Raw genomic sequence first — 22,256 nt, 5'->3', positions numbered from 1 at the left:
GACCTACAAATGCCTAGAAAAGTGTTTCCTCTAAGAATTTCTAGGTTCTACAGCAGAACTCTATGGTCAATGCTAGAGGACCTAGAAATTCCTAGAGAGAACATATTAATCAAAACCGCAAATAATCAAATCTGCAAAAGTCAAAGCCGCAAATGTAGACGGCCAAATATATAAACAAACAGGAATGAAAATGTTTGTTCATTCAGAGTGAGGGCAGGAAATTTCTAAACTGGCTTCGTTGGGTGCATCTATTATACACTGTAGAAATAATGCAGCTTGAAACAGAAAACAGATAATGTACACTTTTGACACAAAATGAGGATTATCATGCGATTAACTGATAATGCAGAAAGAAGTGTTCTAATAACATTATTAATACCATTATAATCGCATTAAAGGAATTGTGTGAATACAGTGCAAAACATGAGCTTTTGTAGACTTTAGTCTACTTCCTCAGATGCATTTGGAGGAAGTAGACTGAAGTCTACGAAAGCTCATGATGCCAATTTCTTTTTTTCAGTTAGTCTCAAAGGTGCCACAAGATCTCTCTTCCTACCTAGTGTTTCATTTGTTCCGATTCTTCTATATACAGGAAGAAGACTTGGCAGAACTGGCTTCCCAACAATATTATGTGGATTATGGGTCCGAGATGGTCTTGGAGCGGCTCCTAAACTTGATCCCCTCCTACATCCCAGACAGGGAGATCACACCTTCAAAAACCATTGAGAAGTGGGCTCAGTTCATCATTGCAGCTCATAAAAAGGTAAGCAGCTTGGGAAAGAGCCAGGGGCCCATTCAGACTATACAATTAAGAGTGCTATATTCCACTTTTAACTACCATGGCAACATCCCATAGAATCCTGGGAAATGTAGTTTAGGGGCATTTAATATTTTCAGCCAGAAAATATCCCAAACTTTGGTTCTCCAGGTCTTTTGGACTTCAACTTCCAGAAGCCCCATCCAGCTTGGCCAGCAGTCAGGCATCCTGGGAGGTGAAATCCAGAACATCTGGAGGACCAAAGTTTGGGAACGACTACTCTAGTGGTTCCCTAAACTACAACCCCCAGCGTTCCATATAATGGAACCATGGCAGTTGAAGTGGAATCAAAGCACTATAATTGTCTTGTGTGGAAGGACCCCAGTTCCCCATTGTAAGCAGAGGCATATTGCAGTAAGAATGCTTGTCTGCTCTGATCTGTTTTCCTGAATCTGGAATTTGGCTTCTCCTTATATAGCAGAGGACCTGTCTGTCTCCAGAGTTAGTGGGACAGTGAATTGGCTCCAGGTTTCAGTATGAACTTTCGAGGAGCTATCCAGAATGTTGAGCATTTTGGAAAATGTCAGCATTCTCTCTTCCCTCCCTCTTTGCTGTTTATAGCAAGAGGGATTTTACATAGCATAGAATTTCCTGCATGTCTAAACCCTGCTCTCTTTCCCAATTTAAAACCTCCCATTTGCTCACTACAAAACTGATTTGACAATGGTTTTTGCCCCAAATTGCCCAGAAAGCATTACAAGTGCATGAAAGCACATGGAAATAGCCCCCAATGATCAGGAGCACCCCAGAATCCTGTGCATACATTTTCCCCATACATTTTCAGTTTTTCCACTGCAGGCTCTCTCAAAATGGAAACATGAAGAGGGATTTCCTGTTGCCATTTTGAGAAGTACTGCGCAGGAAAGCAGATATATTTGGGCTTGCTGGGGGGGCAATGCTGTCCATGGGGGAAGGGAGCTTCGGACAAAATTGCCTCTTAGCCCACACATAGTTACCCACACCTGCTGTACAATATCTTCACTTGCTTTTATCAGTATGCTCCACCCTTGCCTGCTTCTTCTTTGCAGGGAATATATACACAGAAGAGAACTGACCCCAAAAAAGTCAAGGAGGAAGTGGTGGATTTTGCCCGTTTCAAGTGGCCGTTGCTGTTCTCCAGGTTCTACGAAGCTTTCAAGTTCTCAGGTAACCCATTTGCAAGTGTAGGGAGCAATAGACAGTGGTGCTGAAGACTGTGATCTTTTCAACTCTGTTGTTGTTGTGCCTTCAAGTTCTTTCCAATTTATGGCAACTCTAAGGCAAATCTATCATGGGCTTTTCTTGGCAAGATTTGTTCACAGGAAGTTGCCATAATCTTCCCCTGAGGCTGAGAGCATGTGAGTTGCCCAAGATCAATATTCCCATCACCCCAAGTTTGCTATAGGTAAGGATACAGAGCATTACCCTCTGTGCCCATGATGGGAGGTCTTGAGCTCCCACTACACAGAGCAGTTTTACAACAGTGTTTTCAATATTTGTTATTTGGGTGGGAGGGGGAGGTAAAGAATGAACATATAACAATTCAGATGCGGACCTGTTAGGGCACTCTATGAGTGGTTGTACTATTAGTGACGAGGGAAGACAAACATAGGGCTAGTCTACACATTTAAAATATTCCTCATTTCAGTAGAATATCATGCTATCTGGCCACATGCAATTTGCAGGAATTTGGGCCTTTTTGAGGGGCAGGGGGGGAAACTCCTTAAAGGCTTCACAGTTTTTACTAGAGTATCCACCGAAATCTGTAGAAATGCATATCACCACATGTGTGGCCATCTGTCTGTTTTGTAAGCATTTGGGTGGCTGTTTATTTTGGGGAGAGGGAGAGTGAATAGATGCAAATATGTATAGCAAAATGAAGACAATTAACCATTGATGTGAATGTACAAAAATGAACACTAATTCACATAATACACTTTATGTGTTGACTAGCCCAAAGTGTGCTATCTTCTAGCAGTCTATTTCTCCAGTGCTTCATTTCCTTTGCAACTACTGTACCCATGGCCTTTGTCATCCTACAGTACTACCAAATGCTTCTACTAACACAGTTACACCAATGAAGTGCGCCAACACAATTCCAACCATAAATATAGATGTGCCACTTTAAAGAATAAAATTGTGATTTCCCACATGGTATATAGAGGAGGTGGATGCTGATCCAGCATTTGACTCTGCTAAAACGTTGGACAATAATGCAAGTTGTAAAGATGGACTCATACCCACTTTCCTACAGAAAATCTGAGACTCTGATGCCTCTACCTTCACTTTGCATTTATAAGTAAACTTTTAGAGGAAACATGACCAGAGTTCAAGGAAAGGAAGCATGAAAAATTAGCTGGGCCTTGTTTGATCTTTAGGGGAGATAAGGAATCCCAATACCAAAGAGGCTGGGTGCTGTTCCATTTATTACGTGGCTTGTTTCTTTAGCAGTGGTAAGACTTTTACCAGAAACAACAAGCAAAGCTTAAGATGCAAATACACTTCTCTTTTATCCTTTTTTTTTATAAATCCCAGGTCCAAGCCTTCCTAAAAATGATGTAATTGTAGCTGTGAATTGGACAGGAGTATACTTTGTAGATGAACAAGAACAAGTCCTTCTGGAACTTTCCTTTCCAGAGATCACGGCTGTCTCCAGCAGTAGGTAAGGTGTGAAATAACAAATAATGGGCCAATTCATTGGGACAAAGCCTTTAGTTGGCCTCTTTTTTAAGACTTCCAAAGAAGGAGACCCACCACCTCTCTAGGCAATTGGTTCCAAACCACCCTCGCTGTCACACTCTTGTAACTTAAAACCATTAGACCTACTTCTACCCTTTGAGGCAGCAGAGACCAAATGAGGTACCCAAAACTGAACACAGTATTCCAGCTGAGATCTAGGGGCAGTAATAGTCCCACTATCTTTTGTGCTGATTGTGGGCTCCACATCTCCACATGCTGAATATTTATTCTATTTGTGTGTGTTGTGTGCCTTCAAGTCATTTCCAACCTATGGTGACCCTAACGCGAACCTACCACAGGGTTCTCCTGGCAAGATTTGTTCTGAGGAGGTTTGCCATTGCCTCTCTCTGAGGTTGAGAGCGTGTGACTTGCCTGAGGTCACGCAGTGGGTTCCATGGCCAAGGGGGAATTCAAACTCCGGCCTCCAGAGTCATAGTTCAGTGTCCAACCACTACATTAAAGTGGCTGTATGCTGAGAAGATTTGGGGTTGGAGCCATTATTTTTTTTCTATGATTTTTCTTCTAGAGGGGGAAAGCTCCAGGGACAGAGCTTCACCTTGGCCACTATAAAAGGTGATGAATACACATTCACTTCCAACAACGCAGAAGACATCCGGGACCTTGTGGTGACCTTTCTGGAAGGGCTGAGGAAAAGATCAAAATATGTTGTCACACTTCAGGACAACCCAAATCCTAGTAAGGAAGCTGAACTCATTATAAAATGTCTGGTACCATTACAGCATTCAGCCCCCATTAAGACCTGTCTATCCCCTCATGATGTGGAGGAGTGAGCAAATCTCAGAATATGCCTGCAGAATATTTGTATGTTTCAGTCTTGTCTCTCAGTCGCATTGACTGGGAATACAATTATTATTTTATTTATTTTAGCTGGCCAGGGCCCCCAAGGTGATGCACAGTGGAGAAAAATGTTTAAAAACAATGCATAGATTTGGAGAAAAACACATAAAATACTCCTTAAAATAATACAAACCAAGCCAGGACAGTTTGAAGGTTTGACTATGTGGAATGGCACTCTTTTAGCTATCTGCTGGAAGCTTGAAAGAATTGGAAGCAAGCTAAAATCCCCTGTGAGGGAATTCCACAGTCAGACTGCTACTACAGATAAAACCCTATTAATAATAATAATAATAATACAATTTATTTATATCCTGCCTCTCCCTTAGAGATCAAGTTACAACAGCACAAGTACATAATAAAATACATCAATAGTACATCAGTAAAACATATAATACATACAAACCAACACTACATAATCCTCTATCCCCTTACCTTAAAATCAATCATGTAATAAAATGTCAATTTATTACATGTACTCACCAGCATAAAGTCATGAAGTGGAGACATGCAACACCTCAGCAAAAGCCCACATATCCTACTTTTGTATTTCCCAAAAGTATCCATCTGCCACTGTGAAAAACCAGATATTGGACTAGATAGGCCTTGGGATGTCAATTTTTGTTTATTTCATTCTCACATGTGAGAATAGCAAATTTCAAAACTTTTTGTCCTGCTGTGTGAGGTTAGAAATTTTTTTGCCATTCCCCCAATGATAATTTTTTAAAAAAGGACTTTTTTGAAAAATAAATCACAAATGTTTTTCACTTTTGCACAAAAACTTCCCAGTCCTTGGGGGTTTTGTTTGGTGCAAAATAAAGGCCTTTTACACCTACTCCATTAATCTTGCTTGACAGCTATTGCTCCAGTCAATGTGCATCTTCTATACAGGCCAGCTCTCAGGATGAATGACTGCAGAGCATCTTAGATGTGACCCATTAGTGGTCCATTTATCTGCAGCCTTGATATAGCTCTGCCTAGCTATGGCATACAGTAGCTCTCCAGCTCTACACGCTGGACTCTTTCCAGCAAAGTGCAGCTTGTACTGTTGTTCCACCTTCTCGCCCTAAATATTCCCAATTTTATCTGACTTTAAAAGCAGTGTAAAATGATGGTTTGCTTGCTTCTCTTGCAGTGGGTGAAGACTCAGGTTTCCTCAGCTTCCTCAAAGGAGATTTGATCATCTTGGACCAAGACACAGGAGAAAATGTGATGAACTCTGGCTGGGCCAATGGGGTCAATGAGAGGACCAAGCAGAAAGGAGACTTCCCAACGGATTCAGTTTACGTCCTGCCCACAGTAACCATGCCTCCTTTGGAGGTTGTGGTAAGTTGCATGAAGTGGGCATGTTGTCAGCTGGGCAGGCAGCTCTTGGGGATCTTCTAGGGACAAGGAAACAACCATACGGTTGTTTTTAGCTCTCCTTCTTTCCAGTGCTCAATTTGACTTTCCTGGAGGGATGCAAAAGACATTTGCATTGCATGATTACCTTTTTTAATGAATTGATTCAGTTTGTGGTCTATGAAACTATTAATAAAATTAAATGTGTGTCTTTTAGTTTCATGTTATTGGAAGGAAACTGCAAGAGTTAGATTCTGCTCCACCCTCCCACTTTTTCAAAGTCTACAAGTAAAAACTCATTACTAAATATGCACATATTTGGAAAATTTGCCCAAATATGGTTTAGTCACTGGAAAGATGTTTAAAACTGCTCATGTTAAGAACAAGTGTGGAAGGAGACATACCACAGGAGATGTGCATATTACAATATGCATTATTATTTTTCTTGTGGAAGGGTGAAATGTCTCATAGCTGGTACAGACCATGAATGAAGCAAACATGCTGGTAGTATCTAAGGAATTTAACAAAAATGAAGCCGATGGGTTCACATTCCTACTTTCTTATCATGACACATTCACTTTTTCTTTACTTCTTACTCGGTGGTAACTTTCCTTTGCATTCTGGTGCTGGGGGGGACTTGCCCATAGCCGCTCCAGTATAAATCTGAAATAACCCTATTTATTTACCCAGTCATTTCCAATGTATGGCAACCATAAGGTTGCCAAGAAAACCCCATGATAGGGTCACCATAGGGTTGCCATAACTCAGAAATGACTTGAAGACCCACAACAAGAAACATGTAGATTTAGAATACATTAGTCTTTGAAAGTTTTAATAAAAAGCTTGGCATTAGAAAGAAGTCAACATAGGCACCAGTCACACCTCTAAGAGGAAGACATTCCACAGTCAGGGTACCACAACCAAGAGTGTCCTTTCCTATGTTGTCTCATTTATATTGCCCTAACTGGTGGGACAGAGAGGAGGGACACTCCTGCAGACCTCAGTTCTCAGGCAGATATTTATAGGGAGATGTGCTTACTGGTTTGCTCATCCTCAGAGAAAAAGAGTGTCTTGACACACTGGGAAAACCTTTTAATAACAACAGCAACAACAACAACAACTGCCACAAGATTTTCCACATTGTGGGACTTTTTTGGCGAAAAATTCATTTGTACAGAAAAATACTGGGATTTGTGTCCAATTCAACATTTTTGTGCCGAAAACAGCAACTTTGGTAGGGGAAAAAATCACAGTGCTTCTGTGCAAATGATTTTTTTTTTTTTTTTGCAGTAAAGGCCCTGAAATGCTAGACATTTCAATATTTTTAAATGTGCAAAGACTCTTTGTCATTACATAGGGTTTCATGCCATCATTTGCATGCCTACTCATTATTCCCTTCTGGTTTTCTCTCTGCTTTCCCAGGCCTTGGTTACAATGACTCCAGACCAGAGACAGGATGTCATAAGGACGGCTCAGCTGGTGATGTCTGACAGTGAGGAGCGGATGAAGCCGTATACCCTGGAAGAATTCTCCTATGATTATTTTAGGTAAATCTTTAAAAACGGAAAGGGCTACAGCTATCCTGAAAGTATGCCTGGCCTTTTGTACACCTTTTGTCCCTCTTTATGCTAAAGCATTCATGCTTTTGCTCAGAGTTGGAGAGAGTTGTTTATTGGATTGTATCTTCCCTAGAAATCATAATTTTATAAAAAGGGCATCTTTTCCTCCAAAGCTCCGCGTTTGCGGAGATGGCTAATCCTCCTTCTGATGCAACAAGATTTGGGGAGGACAAAAGCTTAAGGTCACGGTCATGACTGCTTTCTTTACATTTGATGAAGTCCCTCAACATCTGTCTTTTAGAATAAGTATAAGATCATCTTAAGTACATTTTGGAAAAAGTAGTTACAGTCTTGTATTATTGTGAGGACAGTGTTTCTCTTTTGGGTTCTGCAGGGATTCTTTTTAAATGGCTATAGCAAATGCTTTTTGGCCCCTTCTCTAGCTTGGAGAGAAAGATTGAGAGGCAATATGATAGCCATATTTAAATATCTGAAGAAATGATTGAACAAACTTGTTTTCTGCTGCTTCTGGGACTAGAACATGATTCAGTGGATTCAAATGGCCAAAAAAGAGAATCCACCTAAACATTAGGAAGAATTGTGAAGTTGAATGCTTTCATGGCCGGCATCTTTTATTTTGTGTGGGTTTTTTGGGCTATGTGGCTATGTTCAAGAAGAGTTTATTCCTGACATTTCGCCAGCATCTGTGGCTGGCATCTTCAGAGAATGCTGGCATGGAAGAGAGTGGGTACTCTTCTCGAACATGGCCATACCCCCAAAAACCGACAAAAAACTATTAGGAAGAACTTCTTGACTGTAGGAGCTTTTCAACAGTAGAATAGATTGCCATGGGGGGGGGGGGAAGAAGTGATATTTCAGGAGTGCTTTAGTTGTATTTTCCTGCATGGCAGGGGTTAGGACTTAAATGGCCCTTGCAGCCACTTCCAGCTCTATGATTCTGTGATTCTGTGTCTTCCTTTTCAGAACAAGGCATATTGGGGATGCATCTACACTGTAGAAATAATGTAGTGTAAGCTCCATCCTATGGAATTCATGGATTTGTAGTTTTGCAAGGTCTTTAGCCTTCTCTGCAAAAGAGTGCTGGTGCCTCACAAAATGACAAGTCCCATGATTCTGTAGGATGGAGCCATGGCAGTTAAAGTGGTGTCAGACTGCATTATTTCTACAGTGTAGATGCACGCTGGGTCTTTTTTCCCTTCTTCTGCAGCATATAGGTCCCAAACACCTTGCACTATAGACTTCTAATTAATACTGTAGAATTGTCATCATCCCTACTGCCAAGCTTCCCTAGATGTGTTTGCTTTTTCTGACAGCCTTTATCTTTTCTGCCAGGCCTCCTCCCAAGCACACGCTAAGCAGAGTCATGATCACCAAAAACCGTGGGAAGGACAAGATGTGGTCTTACACCCGGGAACCAGTCAAGCAGCCATTGCTGAAGAAGATTCTGGGCAGTGAGGAGCTGTCACAAGAAGCCTGCATGGCATTTATTGATATCCTTCCAAGAGTTCTGTCTAAAATGACATATTCTCCCATATTTCCCAGATGAAAACTGGAACATATGTTGCAATGTCCCAATATCAGAATGCTCATGATGACAAAAGATATCAATGAGAAGGAACACACACTAGCAGAGGGTGCAGTGTTTGCTTTGCTTTAGCCTATTGGGAAGGGCAAGGCTCTGGCCCCTCTTCTCCTCTCTCCTCTGCTCAGTTAATCGAATGGAAACTCCTTTTGCACTTTGAAGTTATTGGTTTCAGCGGAAGTAAGCTGAAGGCAAAAGGGGGAGGATGAGAGGAGGAGAGAAAATTTGTATTAACCAGGGTGGATACATGGGTGAGAACCTTCTCTACCATGGCACCCAAATTGTGTAATGCCCTTCCTTTGAAGGCCTGCTTGGCACCAATGCTGATTTCATTTAGGTGCCAAGTGAAAACCTGTGTTTGTCCTTATCTGTTAATCAAGTCCTAATAGATTTACCTCATCAGTTATATGTAATGTATTTCCAGTCTGCTTAAATTATTTTTACTGTTTTAAACTGCTTCAGCCTGATTGTTTTCATTTTACTTTACCAAAGATCTTTTTGATATAGGGTGAGGTAGAAAGATTTTCAGAGGGAGCCGGAATGGTGTAGTGGTTTGAGTGTTGGAATACGATTCTGGAAACCAGGGTTCGATTCCCAGCTCAGTCATGAAATCCATCGTGTGATCTTGGGCAAGTCACACACTGAACTTCAGAGGCAATCCTCTGCTGAACAAATCTTGCCAAGAAAACCCCTTAGGATTGGCATAAGTCAGAAATGACTTGAATGCACACAACAACAAACAACGGAAAAACATTTTTAGAAACTTGAATATCAAGTAACCCTACATGAGAACATGAAGACTGAGATCCTAAACTGTTTGTTGAATAGCAATCTTGTGCACCTGAATGCACACCCAAAAGTACAGACAAATGCACATGTACATGCACACGTGCGTGTGCATTCATTGGCACCTGCACACACAGTGACACCTCATGTGCAACTCCATTCCCCCAACCTCAAACTGAACAGAGACATTCCATATTGGTAAAAACATGCTCCCAAATAAATGGTAGAATTCAAAGATATAGTTATATTAGTTTTTTGTGGGTTTTTTGGGCTATGTGGCCATGTTCTAGCAGAGTTTCTTTCTGACGTTTCGCCAGCATCTGTGGCTGGCATCTTCAGAGAAATAGTTATATTAGTCTGTAGAATCAGTATGTAGAGAGATCTTGTAGCACGTTTGAGACTAACTGAAAGAAAGGAGTTGGCAGCATGCTCAGGCTGCCAACTTCTTTCTTTCAGTTAGTCTCAAATGTACTTCAAGACCTCCTCAAATAAATGGGGAATCCTTTCTTGCCTGTTTTAGTTGTGCCCTTAACTAGGTCTGTGCACCCGTCCTGAAGTATATGGGTGACTACCCCTCCAAGAGGACCAGATCAGTCAATGAGCTCACAGACCAAATATTTGAAGGGTCCTTGAAAGCAGAACCACTCAAAGATGAGATTTATTCTCAGATTCTGAAGCAGCTCACTGACAACCACATCAAGTAAGAAAGTTTATTTCTCCCAGTTATGTCTTTCTGGAATAACATTGGTGGTAGGGTTGGCAGAGTGAAAACTGGCGAGAGCTTCTGTACTTTTAATGGCTGTCCAAAAGAGGGCGTTTTAACATGTTTTGCTTGCTATCTAGTTGTCTGATTAGCACTGCTTGCTGAAATTCCTTCTTCGATACAACCATTAAAAGGATAAGAGGAGTCCGCTGCAGTTTTTGTTCTGGCAACCCTAACTGGTGGTGAACCTGAAGGCTTTCATGGCTGGCATCCATGGTGTTTTGTGGGTTTTTCAGGCTATGTGTCCATGTTCTAGAAGAGTTTATTCCTGACGTTTTACCAGATGCCAGCCACAGATGCTGGTGAAACGTCAGGAATAAACTCTTTTAAACATGGCTACGTAATCTGAAAAACCCACAAAAAACTATAGTGGTGAACCATTTATGGCAGAGGTGGGAATTACATAATGCATGGGCCACAAATAACCTACTGGTTCAACCAGGGAATTCCCAAAGCCTCCTTTCTTTGTTGTCTGGCAGCAGGCATTTGCAGAAATGATGGTTTTATATAATGGGCTTTCTTTTAATGCTATACTGTTTTTAATTGATGCTTTTAATTTATATTTTATATGGTTTTAATTCCATAGACAGTATAATATATTTTAAGAATTGTTGTTGTTATTTTATTACTAATATTATATTATTTTTATATTATTTTAACATTTGCATAAGTGGTGATTAACAAGTCCCATTCATTTTAGTGGGTCTACTCTAAGTGGTGACCCCCCCCCCCCAGTGTTTTGGGTTATGTTGCTTAGGGGTGGGTGTGGATGGGTCAATGTTGTGTTTCTGCCGGTATGGTGGTGGTGTGTTTCCATGCATAGGGATGCATTTTCAACAATTTGTCAATCTAAGGGTATTTTTACACAATTGCTCATTTTATTCAAATTGTATTCTTGCATTTCTGAAATACGTTGTTTTAAAGGTATAGCGAAGAGAAAGGTTGGGAGCTGCTTTGGTTGTGTACAGGCCTTTTCCCCCCTAGCAACATCCTCCTGCCCCACGTCCAGCGGTTTGTTCAGTCTCGGAAGCATCACCCGCTCGCCAGTGACTGCATGCAAAGGCTACAGAAAGCCCTGAGGTAACCGACTCACTGTATAAGGTCCTTCTCTGTCACCACTCCAAAAACGTGGAATGACCTGCCGGAAGAGATTTGCCAATTATCCTCGCTCGAGGCTTTCAAAAAGGCGACAAAAACCTTTCTCTTCCGGCAGGCCTTCCCCGATTGATAACGTCCAGAACCAACTGAATCCCCCTCCTCTTATTATTTTTCTCATTTGTGGTTTGTTTATTAATTTTGACATGTTGTTATGTATTTTTTTAACCATGTTTTATTGTTTAATTTTATATTTGGGAGGGAGGGTTGGGCCGGGGTCTTGAGGGGTTTGTTGTTTTTATTGTTGTATATTGTACAAACTTTGTTGTTACCCGCCTCTATTCCCAAAATGGAAGAGGCGGGATATAAATAAATAAATAGATGATGATGATGATGATGATGATGATGATGATGAAAGAGGCTGAGTTTTGCATGCCGACGGCCCTAGGTTCATTCCCTTGACATCTCTTCTTAAAAGCACTCAGGAATCAAGACCTTGGGGGAAAAGTTGGATATATATATATATATATATATATATATATATATATATATAATGTATGAGATCACTGCAGGGGGGTTACTTCTGGCACATCTTTGGAAAATGAATATCATACCAACAACAAGCAGCTGATTATTCACATTATAGGATATGGCTGAAATGGACCCATTAACACACTTGATAAATGAGCAATCAGAAAGAAATACGAAAAGGGAATGGGAAATGCTCATGAAATATTGTAAAAAAGATGGATGCAATAGAAAATTAATGATGTATGGATATTAACATGTATCACAGAAATCAATGTAGCAATAGAAATACTGGAGTTAATCAGAGATACTGTATGATATTAATCAGAAGCTACAAGAAGCTATCACACAAACCAATGTAACAGTAGGAAGTACAAAATAAGAAGAAAAGAAATTATGTTTTTGCAAAATCTTCTTTATTCTTAATTTATATATTTTAAACAGTGGAAGATACATGCAACTGTGTATATGTTGGAAAGAATACAAATCTGTGTACATATAATTTTGGATTAATAAAAAATAATCAAGCAGCATTAGAGAAATGGAAAGAATATTCAGAAAATATTCAGAAAACAGTTGAAGAACGTGCTTTTCAAGTGCTGAGAAACCCTGACAGGAAGACTGATAAGAATTTTTGCAGTTTGGGACTTATTCCGTGCTAAATTCAAAAATGGTTGCCTTGGACAGAAAACAGCTGTTTCTACACAGTAAATAATATTTCTACATAGGAATGTTATTTCCTGTTCTAGTCTGATTGGGATTAACAATTGTAATAAGGAATATAAACTAGTGTGATTCTTTATTACTAAGCAACAAGTCTCTACTGGAGAAGTGGGGAATGTGTGGCCCTCCAGATATTGGTAGACTACAACTCCCAACATCTCTCACCATTGGCTATGCAATCAATGTGATCTGGAGTCCAACAACATCTGGAGGGTCACATAATTCCCCTCTCCAGCTCTAGCATAATGATCTGTCTGAGAGATCTGTACAATAATGTAACAGTGGAAAATAATGTCAACAGACTGAGTGTGGCATAGCAGTTAGACTGGAACCTGGGAGATCTAGCTTCTAATCCTCATTGAGCCATGAACTCATTGAGTGACCTTGGGCCAGTAACTCTTGCCTCAATCTGAGTTATCTCAGAGGATTGCTGTGAAGATATAACAAGGAAGGAAAGAGAAGTATGTACAGTTGACTCTCCATTTTCGTGGGGATCCGTTCCAGACCCCACCCCCTACAAAAATGGAGACTCGCATGTATTCAAGTCCCATAGGCTTGAATACGGCACACCCCTGCGAGCACATGGGGGACATGCGCCACGGGGGCACATCTCATTGGGGATAATGAAGGTCGCCCCTCCATGAATAATCAAGAACACAGATCTCAAGTCCGCAAGAAAGGAGGGGCAACTGTATTTCACCTTGAGCATATTGGAATACAAGTGCAGTATAAAAGTAACAGATACAAAAATACACTGTCACTGAGTGATTATTCCACCAGAACTCCATCTTCTTGAGAGCTTTCTTCCTTCCTTCTGAGTGGCCTTCAAAGACCATTGATGGTCTTCATTATTACAAATGAATGTTCAGATGCTATGCCTAAAAGTAAGGCTTCTCTTTCTTTGCCAGAAATGGATCTCGAAAATACCCTCCCCATCTGGTAGAAGTTGAGGCCATTCAGCACAAGACCACTCAGATTTTCCATAAAGTGTACTTCCCGGATGACACAGATGAGGTAAAAAGCCCGATTATTGACAAAATAAATAAGTTCCACAAAGGTCCCATAGAGAAGCTATTGTCTGATGGGTTGAAAGAATGGAGCCTGAGAGGAAGTCTTGTAAATTGTCCTCAAGTGGACTTTGATGTATGGCAACCCTGTGAATGAGAGACCTCCTACAAGCTCCTACACCGTGGTCTGTGTTTCATAGCTTTACAGATCCATAGCTACATTGCAGAAACGCAACAAAATCTTTTTAATTGCATAGTGTGCACTGGGAACTTCTGATGCACACTGAACACTTCTGGTGCACATCAGGCCCTCCCATTCTATTCCAGCACTTCCTAGCCAGTGTCCAAATGTGCATCAGTCTCCAAATGTGCATTTTCCAACACATGTATCTACAGAAAGGAAACAGGACTGGATCATGGTTTCATAAGTCAGAAATCTGGAGTTTCATGACTCCATTTCCTTCATCCACTGACTGCTTCCAGGGATGGTTTGTGTATGGCCTCCTAGTGCTCTAAAAAGAAACTGCCCTATTCTCTAGCTGGTCCCCAGATCTTTACATGTCAGAGGTGTTAAACTTCTGTTTTCTCGGCAGGCGTTTGAAGTGGAATCAAGCACAAAAGCAAAGGATTTCTGCCAGAACATCTCCAACCGGCTGCTGTTGAAGTCGTCGGAGGGTTTCAGCCTCTTTGTCAAAATCTCTGACAAGGTGAGTGAGCAGCTCAGACTTCATTCAGCTTTTTATATATCACAGATTATGGATGCTTCCCCAACTTGGTAAATCCCTGTCGTTTCACTAACCTATACAAGGGACAGGGAATCTTTGGATAAGACTTCAAAGGCTGCAGTGTTTGGGGAGTATTTGGGAGGCTATAGGACCAAAGAAATGTGGGTGGGACCAGATGTAATTCTTAAAAATTTGAACATTTCCCACCTAGAAGGCAAAGCATAACTCAGTCCTTCACATGACGGTTCAAGCGTAAGCCTGGGTTCAGCAGTTTTTGGTATGCAAAGCACAGTTCAGTTCTATGTATGGCCAGTCATGAGTACACCCCTGTACATGAGTACACCCCTTTTTTAATATTGTGAAGCTGCTCTGAGTCCCAGTTCTGGGAAAAGAGCTGGATACAGATGATGATGATGATGATGATGATACAGGAGTTTCCAGGCCGGGGAATTAGAGGTCAGTTCTAGGCTACAGTTTCCAGAGCCACTTAGCAGAACTTACTTCCATGCAAAAGTTTCTTGGGCTGCTAAGCACTATTCAGTTCCACATCATAATTTTCTGGACTGCAAAGCACAGCTCCAGCTCCAGCTCTCCAGTCACAGAATCATATTAGAGTTGAAAAGGCGCATGCAGGCCATATACTCTAAACCACTGCCATGCAGGATTACACATCTAAAGCACTCCAGAAAGATGCCCATCCAACATCTGTTTAAAGACCTCCAAAGATAGAGAGTCCACCCAGGTGTGTCACAAACAGGCATGAGAGTGTGAGCTGCACCAAGTGACACTCCAAGGGGTGTGAGACACCACTACTTACTAAACATCTGCCTTTGGGCAGAAATGGGCTGTGGTGTTCACCTGTGTCCTTTTAAAATGCTGGTGTGAGTGGGGCAAGGTTTTGTGAAAGTAGAAAGGAGTGACCCCAGGTTTTTATTTTAAAATGTATTTTTTGTTTTATAAAAATAACATTTTTATTTTATAGGATGGATGGATGGATGGATAGATATAGATAGATAGATAGATAGATAGATAGATAGATAGATAGATATTTTTACAAATAACTTTTATTTGTTTTATATTTTATATAACATAGATATAGATATAGATACAACTAGAAATAACTATGGCCAAAGCCATAGCATGAGCATTACAAGCCCAGGTAGTGCAGTGGTTAAATGCCTCTACTGCAGTCACTCACTAACAAACCACAAGGTTATGAGTTCAGTACCAGCCAGGGGCTCTGGGTAGACTTAGTCTGGCATTCTTCTGTAGGTCGCTAAAATGAGTACCCAGCTTGTTGGGGACAATTAGCTTACACTTTGTAAACCACTTAGTACATCGGTAAGCGGTATAGAAATGTACTTAATACTTGCTATTTCCCCAAAACTGCATAAGGCTGCAAGCATACAATGTATGGTGCCCCTTGTAGTAGGACTCACATAATTACAGGCTTTCTTGTCATTACATTTCAATTTTTGTTTTAACGGTATTTATCCTTCTAGGTCATCAGTGTACCTGAAGGAGACTTCTTCTTTGATTTTGTCAGGCACCTAACCGACTGGATCAAGAAAGCCAGACCAGCAAAAGATGGTAAATGCCATGACACTTCCCATGTTATTATGTTTCAATTCTATATAATTGGTGTGAGTCCTGAAAGCTTTTATTTACACTACACTCTTATAGTGCTGCTATTCCACTTTTACTGCTCCGGCTGCCTCCGGATGTATTCTGGGATTTGCAGTTTAGGGAGGGGGCATTTAGAATTCTCAGCCAGAGAGCTCTTAGGCCTTACTTGACTACAAACCCCAGAATGCAATAGGAGGCAGCCAGAGCAGTAAAAGTGGAATAGGAGTGCTATAAGAATGTAGTGTGGTAATGTGCACAAGCATTTGGCTATGAATGGCTTGCTGCAGAAGGGTCTTTTAATTGTGGTGGAAGGTTGCTATATTTTCATGTTTTAAATTCTTTCAAGTTTTAAAAAATATTAGTTTTGTTTTTAACAGGATAGCTTACTTAATTGTTTTTAAACTACTTTTAATATGATTAGGTTTTGGCAGCATTTTGGGTTAATCTGTGTTGTGGGCTTGGATCCCCTATTGGAAAAATGGCAGGGTATAAATATACAGCTGGCCCTCCATATGCATGGATTCTTTAGCCATGGATTCATCTAACCACGGCTTGAAAATATATATATATATATATATATATATATATATATATACACATACATATATATATCTCACATTAATTCCAAAAAGCAACCTTGATTTTTGCCATTTTATAGAAAGGGCACCATGTTATCACACCATTGTATTTAATGGGACTTGAGGATACATGGATTTGGGTGTCTATGGCGGGGAGGTCCTGGAACCAAACTTCAGAAGATACCAAGGGCCCACTGTATAATTAATTAATTGTAGTGTGATGATGGGACATATCTATGCATATCCTCCTGGCAGTCTAAACTAATTATCTCTTATCCCAGATGCTTCAGTTTCTCTCTTTTCTTCCCTCCCACTTTCCACTTTTGCCCTTGGCCTCTTTCAGCTGCTGCAAGCTGAGCTTAAAGTACAAAAATAACTCATTCCGTTAATACAGCAAGGTGGTAAGAGGAGGAGGAGGCTGAAATCTTGCCCTTCCCAATAGGCTCAGGCAAATGCAAACTGCTGCAGACTCTTCTAGCTTATGTGTTCTTCCTCATTAATAATTTTTGCCATCTTGACCACACTCTTATGTTACTTGGCCACATGGTGTCTCTGTTTTCATCTGTGAAATGTTTGCGGGTATGTCTATTTTTGATTGAGTGCTCTTCCTTGGCTTGGACTAGAATCCTTCTCCTTGTTATACTATCAACATGCAGGGTTTTATGTTGGTTTCAAGGACTATTTCATTATGAGGGACAGACCTCCCCCTCCCCGTCTGTAATGCTGTGCAAGCCAAACATTCATGGCCTGTCCCAGGTGGAGTTAGATCATAGTTCTGTGCATTAAATATTGCAGCATACAGTGCACAAAATAATCTCTAACTTACTGTTGTAATTCTTTATTTGGGTAGGGATAGTGCCTTCTCTCACGTACCAAGTGTTCTTCATGAAAAAATTGTGGACAAACACTGTGCCTGGAAAGGATTCAATGGCTGACTCCATCTTCCACTACTATCAGGTATTTCCCCAAATGTCCAGCACAAGACAAATACCTAGTATAAGAATTCCTTTTTTTTTTCCCTCGGGAAATCTCTTAGACCAAATTAATATTTATTTACATATTTATTTCAGAAGTTGCATGCCTTCTGAGGTGGCTCACAGAGAATCAGGAGAACACTAAATTCATTTCAGCATTGTTACAATTGTGAAGCCATAGCATACAATATAACCTAAGGCTCCTGTATATAGTATCTGAGCAGAAGATAAAAATAGGGATTGGAATCCTGGAAGTTAGTCCCAGCTGGAGTAGATCCAGTGCAATTCTAGGCTGTGTCAAAAGGACCATAATCTAAGGAATCTTAGGCCTGTTCCAGACTGCCAAAATAAAGCTGCTTGGGGTCTCTTTGGAGGTATGCTGTTTAAATGATGCATGCACCCTAAGAATCCGGAAGTTGCACCAAAGCTGCCCTCCAGTGCTTAGGAATGGAGTGTGGCTTTGGCGCGACCTCCGGATTCTTAGGACCCATGCATCATTTAAACACCATACCTCCAAAGAGACCCGAAGCAGCTTTATTTTGGCAGTCTGGAACAGGCCTTAAAAAGTAGTAGTAGTAGTACTCTGTTCTGCTTGGGTTAAACCTCTCCTGTAATACTATGTCTAGTTTTGGGCACTTGTTTTCTGTTGCTCCAAAGACTAGAACATAAACCAGTGGGTTCCAATTATAAGAAAAGAGATTCCTCCTAAACATTAGGAAGAACATATTTACTATAAGAACTATTTGACAGTGCCAGAGGGAGGTGGACTCTTCTTCTATAGAGGTTTTTAAACAGAGATTGGATGGGCTGTAGTTCATAAGTAGTTCATTTCAGAAGTGCTGTAGTTGCATATTCTTGCTTAGCAAGGGTTAGATTAGATGGCCATTGTGGTCCCTTGAACTTCTAAGATTCTATTATTGTAGCTTCATTCAGTCAATTATTGAATAGCGAGTCAACAGGTAAGTTAATCCAATTCCTGCTCAGGTTGGCCAAATAGGGAGCTATGTCCCAGCACTGTCTACTTGCCTCTTAGAGCTGGGAAAAGGCATTGCACAGAGAGATACTGGATACCTCCTTGCAAAATACCTAGAAGACTACTTACATATTTCCCATAAATTCCTCTAGGAGTAATGAAAGAAGATATTTTTTCCTTCCATTTCCTAAAATAGGACAGATAAATGATCAGGAAACACTCTCCAACTTTTTGCCCTTGTGATATTGCAGCCTGCCTCCTTTCCCTCCCTTCCCTTTTCTGGCACAGGAATTACCAAAGTACCTTCGTGGCTACCATAAATGCAGCCGGGAAGAAGTCCTTCAGTTGGGAGCCCTGATCTATAGGGTGAAATTTGAAGACGACAAGTCCTATTTCCCCAGCATCCCCAAACTCCTCAAGGAACTGGTACCTGAGCCCCTCATCCGGCAGCTGTCTCCTGATGACTGGAAGAGGGTAGGTTTGCTTCACCGAGCCTCACATGCAATGCTTAAGGACTTTATCACACAGGGAGAAAGCGAGGAAAAGCCAGGTTTAAAAAGGTATTTTCCCGGCAAAGTCCCAAGATCGCGACAAAGATTTTCAGACAACATCTCAATTAGAGAGGGGTTATCCAGGGTATAACTAGCAACAAATCATTCATGGAGAAATCCCATGAATGATTTGTTCCTGATTATTCCCTGGTTATTCCCAGGATAAATCCTTCCTGATCACAATGTGTCTTGTTCTGATCTCGGGACTTTGCCCAGAAAATACCTTTTTAATCCCGGCTTTTCCCCCATGTGATAAAGTCCTAAGTTTGTAATAGAGATCAGTTGGTGCTCCTGCAGCCTTTAATAACCAGAATTTATGAATGCTAGTCTGTTCATCTACAGCTTCCAGAATTCCCCAGCAAGTTTACCTGTCATCCAAAGAAGTATTTTTTCTGAACTCTGTTAGGAAGAGACACAGCATTCAGAAAGTCACTCAACAGTTTAAATATGAAAATCTACTGAGACTTGCAAGCTCTGGCCAGAATCTTGTTGTTCAACTGTACCAGTTTTCCAGAGCCATTCAGTGGTGGCAAGGGAAAACGGACAAAGATCTCCTCCAGATGGGGAAAATGGGGGGGAGGGGGGGAGGTTTTGGTATTTGTAGCTGTAGTTCCCAGGTTTTTTTAAAAAAAATATAGCCAAACAGTCACTGGCATACTGTTAGTCATTTACAATGGCAGGCTTACAACCTGAACATTCAGGCTTGCCCCAGAATAATGTAATGAATGAACACAGAGATAGCAAAACGTAGTCAAACGCAATGAGCTGTATTACCAGGAGTCATACTTCTTTAGAATAATCTGGAAGAACCTCCACTGTGGAAAAATTGAACAGTCCGGTTCTGTGGTGCCTGACTTCTATCATAGCTGTCATACCCCTTGTCTTTCCCCTCCTACCACTGGTACCATCTCTGCTGGTGTAATGGCAGAATCTGCTTTCAGTGGGATCACAGCTTTTATTTCATGTGACTACAGAGAAGTATGGAAGTCTCTGGGCAATAACCTTTCATTGTAACATGTCACATTTTCTCTTTGTCACATACACAAACAAAAGGTCTATGAACTGTTCAAGCACCTTTTTCTCTCTCCTGCAGTCCATCGTGGCCTATTTCAACAAGCATGCAGGTAAAACGAGAGAAGAAGCCAAGCTTGCCTTCCTCAAGATTGTATTCAAGTGGCCTACGTTTGGATCAGCTTTCTTTGAAGTGAAGGTTGAGATGCATGTTTCTTTCCTTTTCTTCCTTCTGTTATCTGGAGGTTCCAGGGAATTGAGGAGGGAGAGTTGTGATTGCTGCTGTTAGTTGCACTCCTTAGCAACCCACATCCAGACACCTGGAGACATTTCTATGAATCTGCCTAAACAGTGGGGCCATTTGCTCAATATAATTGACCCTCCCCATTTGCAGCTTTGACTTTTGTGGATTTGATTATTCACGGACTTGGTTAATATGTTCCCTCTAGGAATCTCTAGGTCCTCCAGTGCAACTGTGTGGTCAACCTCCACCAAAAGCTGTGCTGCAGGACCTAGAGATTCCTAAAGAGAACACTTCTCTAGGCATTTGTAGGTCTTCCAGTGCAATTCTGTGGTCAACTTCCAGCAGATATTGACCATAGAGTTGCCCTGGAGGACCTAGAAATTCCTAGAGATGTGTTCCCTTATGTTTAAAAAAGCATTTTCTCATTTGTGATTTTTCCACTTTCACAGGGGTCGTGCAGCAAATGTAGAGGATCCACTTTAATAGCACCCACTAGGGAGCTTTTTGCTTGGTTTATTAATTTGTCTTACCTTTCCCAGTTTAAATTTCAATTCAGGCTGTATCCTGATCTTACCAGAAGGTTTTTGCTGCCAAATTTACTACCCAAATACAGCCCAGGTGCATCCCTGCTTCCAGGAGCGCTCTGTGCAACTCTTTTCAGATCTGGGAGTTTTCCAGCTTAAGAAAATGGGCGCTGGAGAGCTCCTGTAAGCGGGGATGTACCCGGGCTATATTCGGGCAGCAAATTCAGTGGCAAAAACTTTCTGATAAGATTAACATGCAGCCCGAATTGAAATTTAAACCGGGAGAGGTAAACCAAATTAATAAACCATGCGATAAGCTCCTAGTTTTCATGCCATTTTCCCATCCCTGCTCACCTTTATCTCTTACCTTTCATTCTGCACAGCAAACAACAGATCCAAATTACCCAGAACTCCTCCTGATTGCCATCAACAAGCATGGTGTCAGCCTCATTGATCGCAAAACCAAGGTAAGTTGGGTCTCCTGTCTAGTTTCTGGGGAACACAGACTCAGCAGATTTCAGCAGGCTGCTCAGAGTTCAAGGGGGGTGGTGAAGGGCAAGCACTGACCCTTTCTTTTGATACTATGATAGTCCCTTATCTTATTAGGTTTAAACCATCTTTCAATGCTGCTTTTAACTTGTTTTTAACTTGCATTTTAAAAAAAATGACAGGAATTTAATTTAATGGTGTCTTAACTATTGTACTAAGCATTTTAAAAATTGTATTGTGTTCTTAAAACATTGCATGCTGCCTTGGGTCCTGTGCTGGGAGAAAGGCAGGATAGTAAATGAATAACTAAATAAATAGATGATAGAATCATAGAGTTGGAAGAGACCACAAGGACTGTCCACTCCACCCTGCTGCCAGTCCAACCTCCTGGGATTTTCTCCCCAGGATTCTTGTGCAGGTGGAAGAGATTCCAAAAATGTTGTGTTTTTAAAAACAGACATCACAGATGCAATGAGTGGCCAAACAATTTACCACCTGAATTTTCTTTTCAACAAGAACCAACCATGAAAAAACCCTGATTCTTCCTTTTGCCTGATTAAAAAGATTAGATAAATTCCTGGAGGATGAGGCTGCTACTAGAGTTGAAATGGGTAGATGCTACTTACAGTGTTAGAGGAAATATGTGTTGCTGTAAAATACAAACAAAAGTGTGGCCTTCATATCCTCCTGGTGAGCCTCCTTGGTTGGCCACTGTGGGAAATGCATGCTGGGATAAATAAACCTTTAGTCTGATCCAGGATAGTGC

The 22,256-nt window shown here is 41.0% G+C and overlaps 1 protein-coding gene across 3 annotated transcripts in view; it reads left to right on the top strand.

The window, feature by feature from the left end:
* MYO7A (myosin VIIA) overlaps positions 1-22,256 on the top strand; it is a 185,078-nt gene that overhangs the window by 156,782 nt on the left and 6,040 nt on the right. For all 3 annotated transcript variants that reach the window (XM_089512992.1, XM_089512994.1, XM_089512993.1), the window contains 16 exons: positions 593-763; positions 1,846-1,963; positions 3,332-3,458; positions 4,062-4,231; positions 5,526-5,716; positions 7,154-7,278; positions 8,644-8,801; positions 10,226-10,379; positions 11,367-11,522; positions 13,697-13,802; positions 14,389-14,502; positions 16,023-16,110; positions 17,575-17,681; positions 18,960-19,145; positions 20,316-20,432; positions 21,385-21,468. In XM_089512992.1, the coding sequence (XP_089369118.1) occupies positions 593-763; positions 1,846-1,963; positions 3,332-3,458; positions 4,062-4,231; positions 5,526-5,716; positions 7,154-7,278; positions 8,644-8,801; positions 10,226-10,379; positions 11,367-11,522; positions 13,697-13,802; positions 14,389-14,502; positions 16,023-16,110; positions 17,575-17,681; positions 18,960-19,145; positions 20,316-20,432; positions 21,385-21,468 (2,172 nt within the window). The remainder of the gene's footprint in view (positions 1-592; positions 764-1,845; positions 1,964-3,331; positions 3,459-4,061; positions 4,232-5,525; positions 5,717-7,153; positions 7,279-8,643; positions 8,802-10,225; positions 10,380-11,366; positions 11,523-13,696; positions 13,803-14,388; positions 14,503-16,022; positions 16,111-17,574; positions 17,682-18,959; positions 19,146-20,315; positions 20,433-21,384; positions 21,469-22,256) is intronic.

This window comes from Sceloporus occidentalis, unplaced genomic scaffold (genome assembly GCF_023333645.1).
Source record: "Sceloporus occidentalis isolate IW3139 unplaced genomic scaffold, rSceOcc1.0.p SCAF_2, whole genome shotgun sequence".
NCBI lineage: Eukaryota > Metazoa > Chordata > Lepidosauria > Squamata > Phrynosomatidae > Sceloporus > Sceloporus occidentalis.
This window is presented reverse-complemented; position numbering and strand designations above follow the sequence as displayed.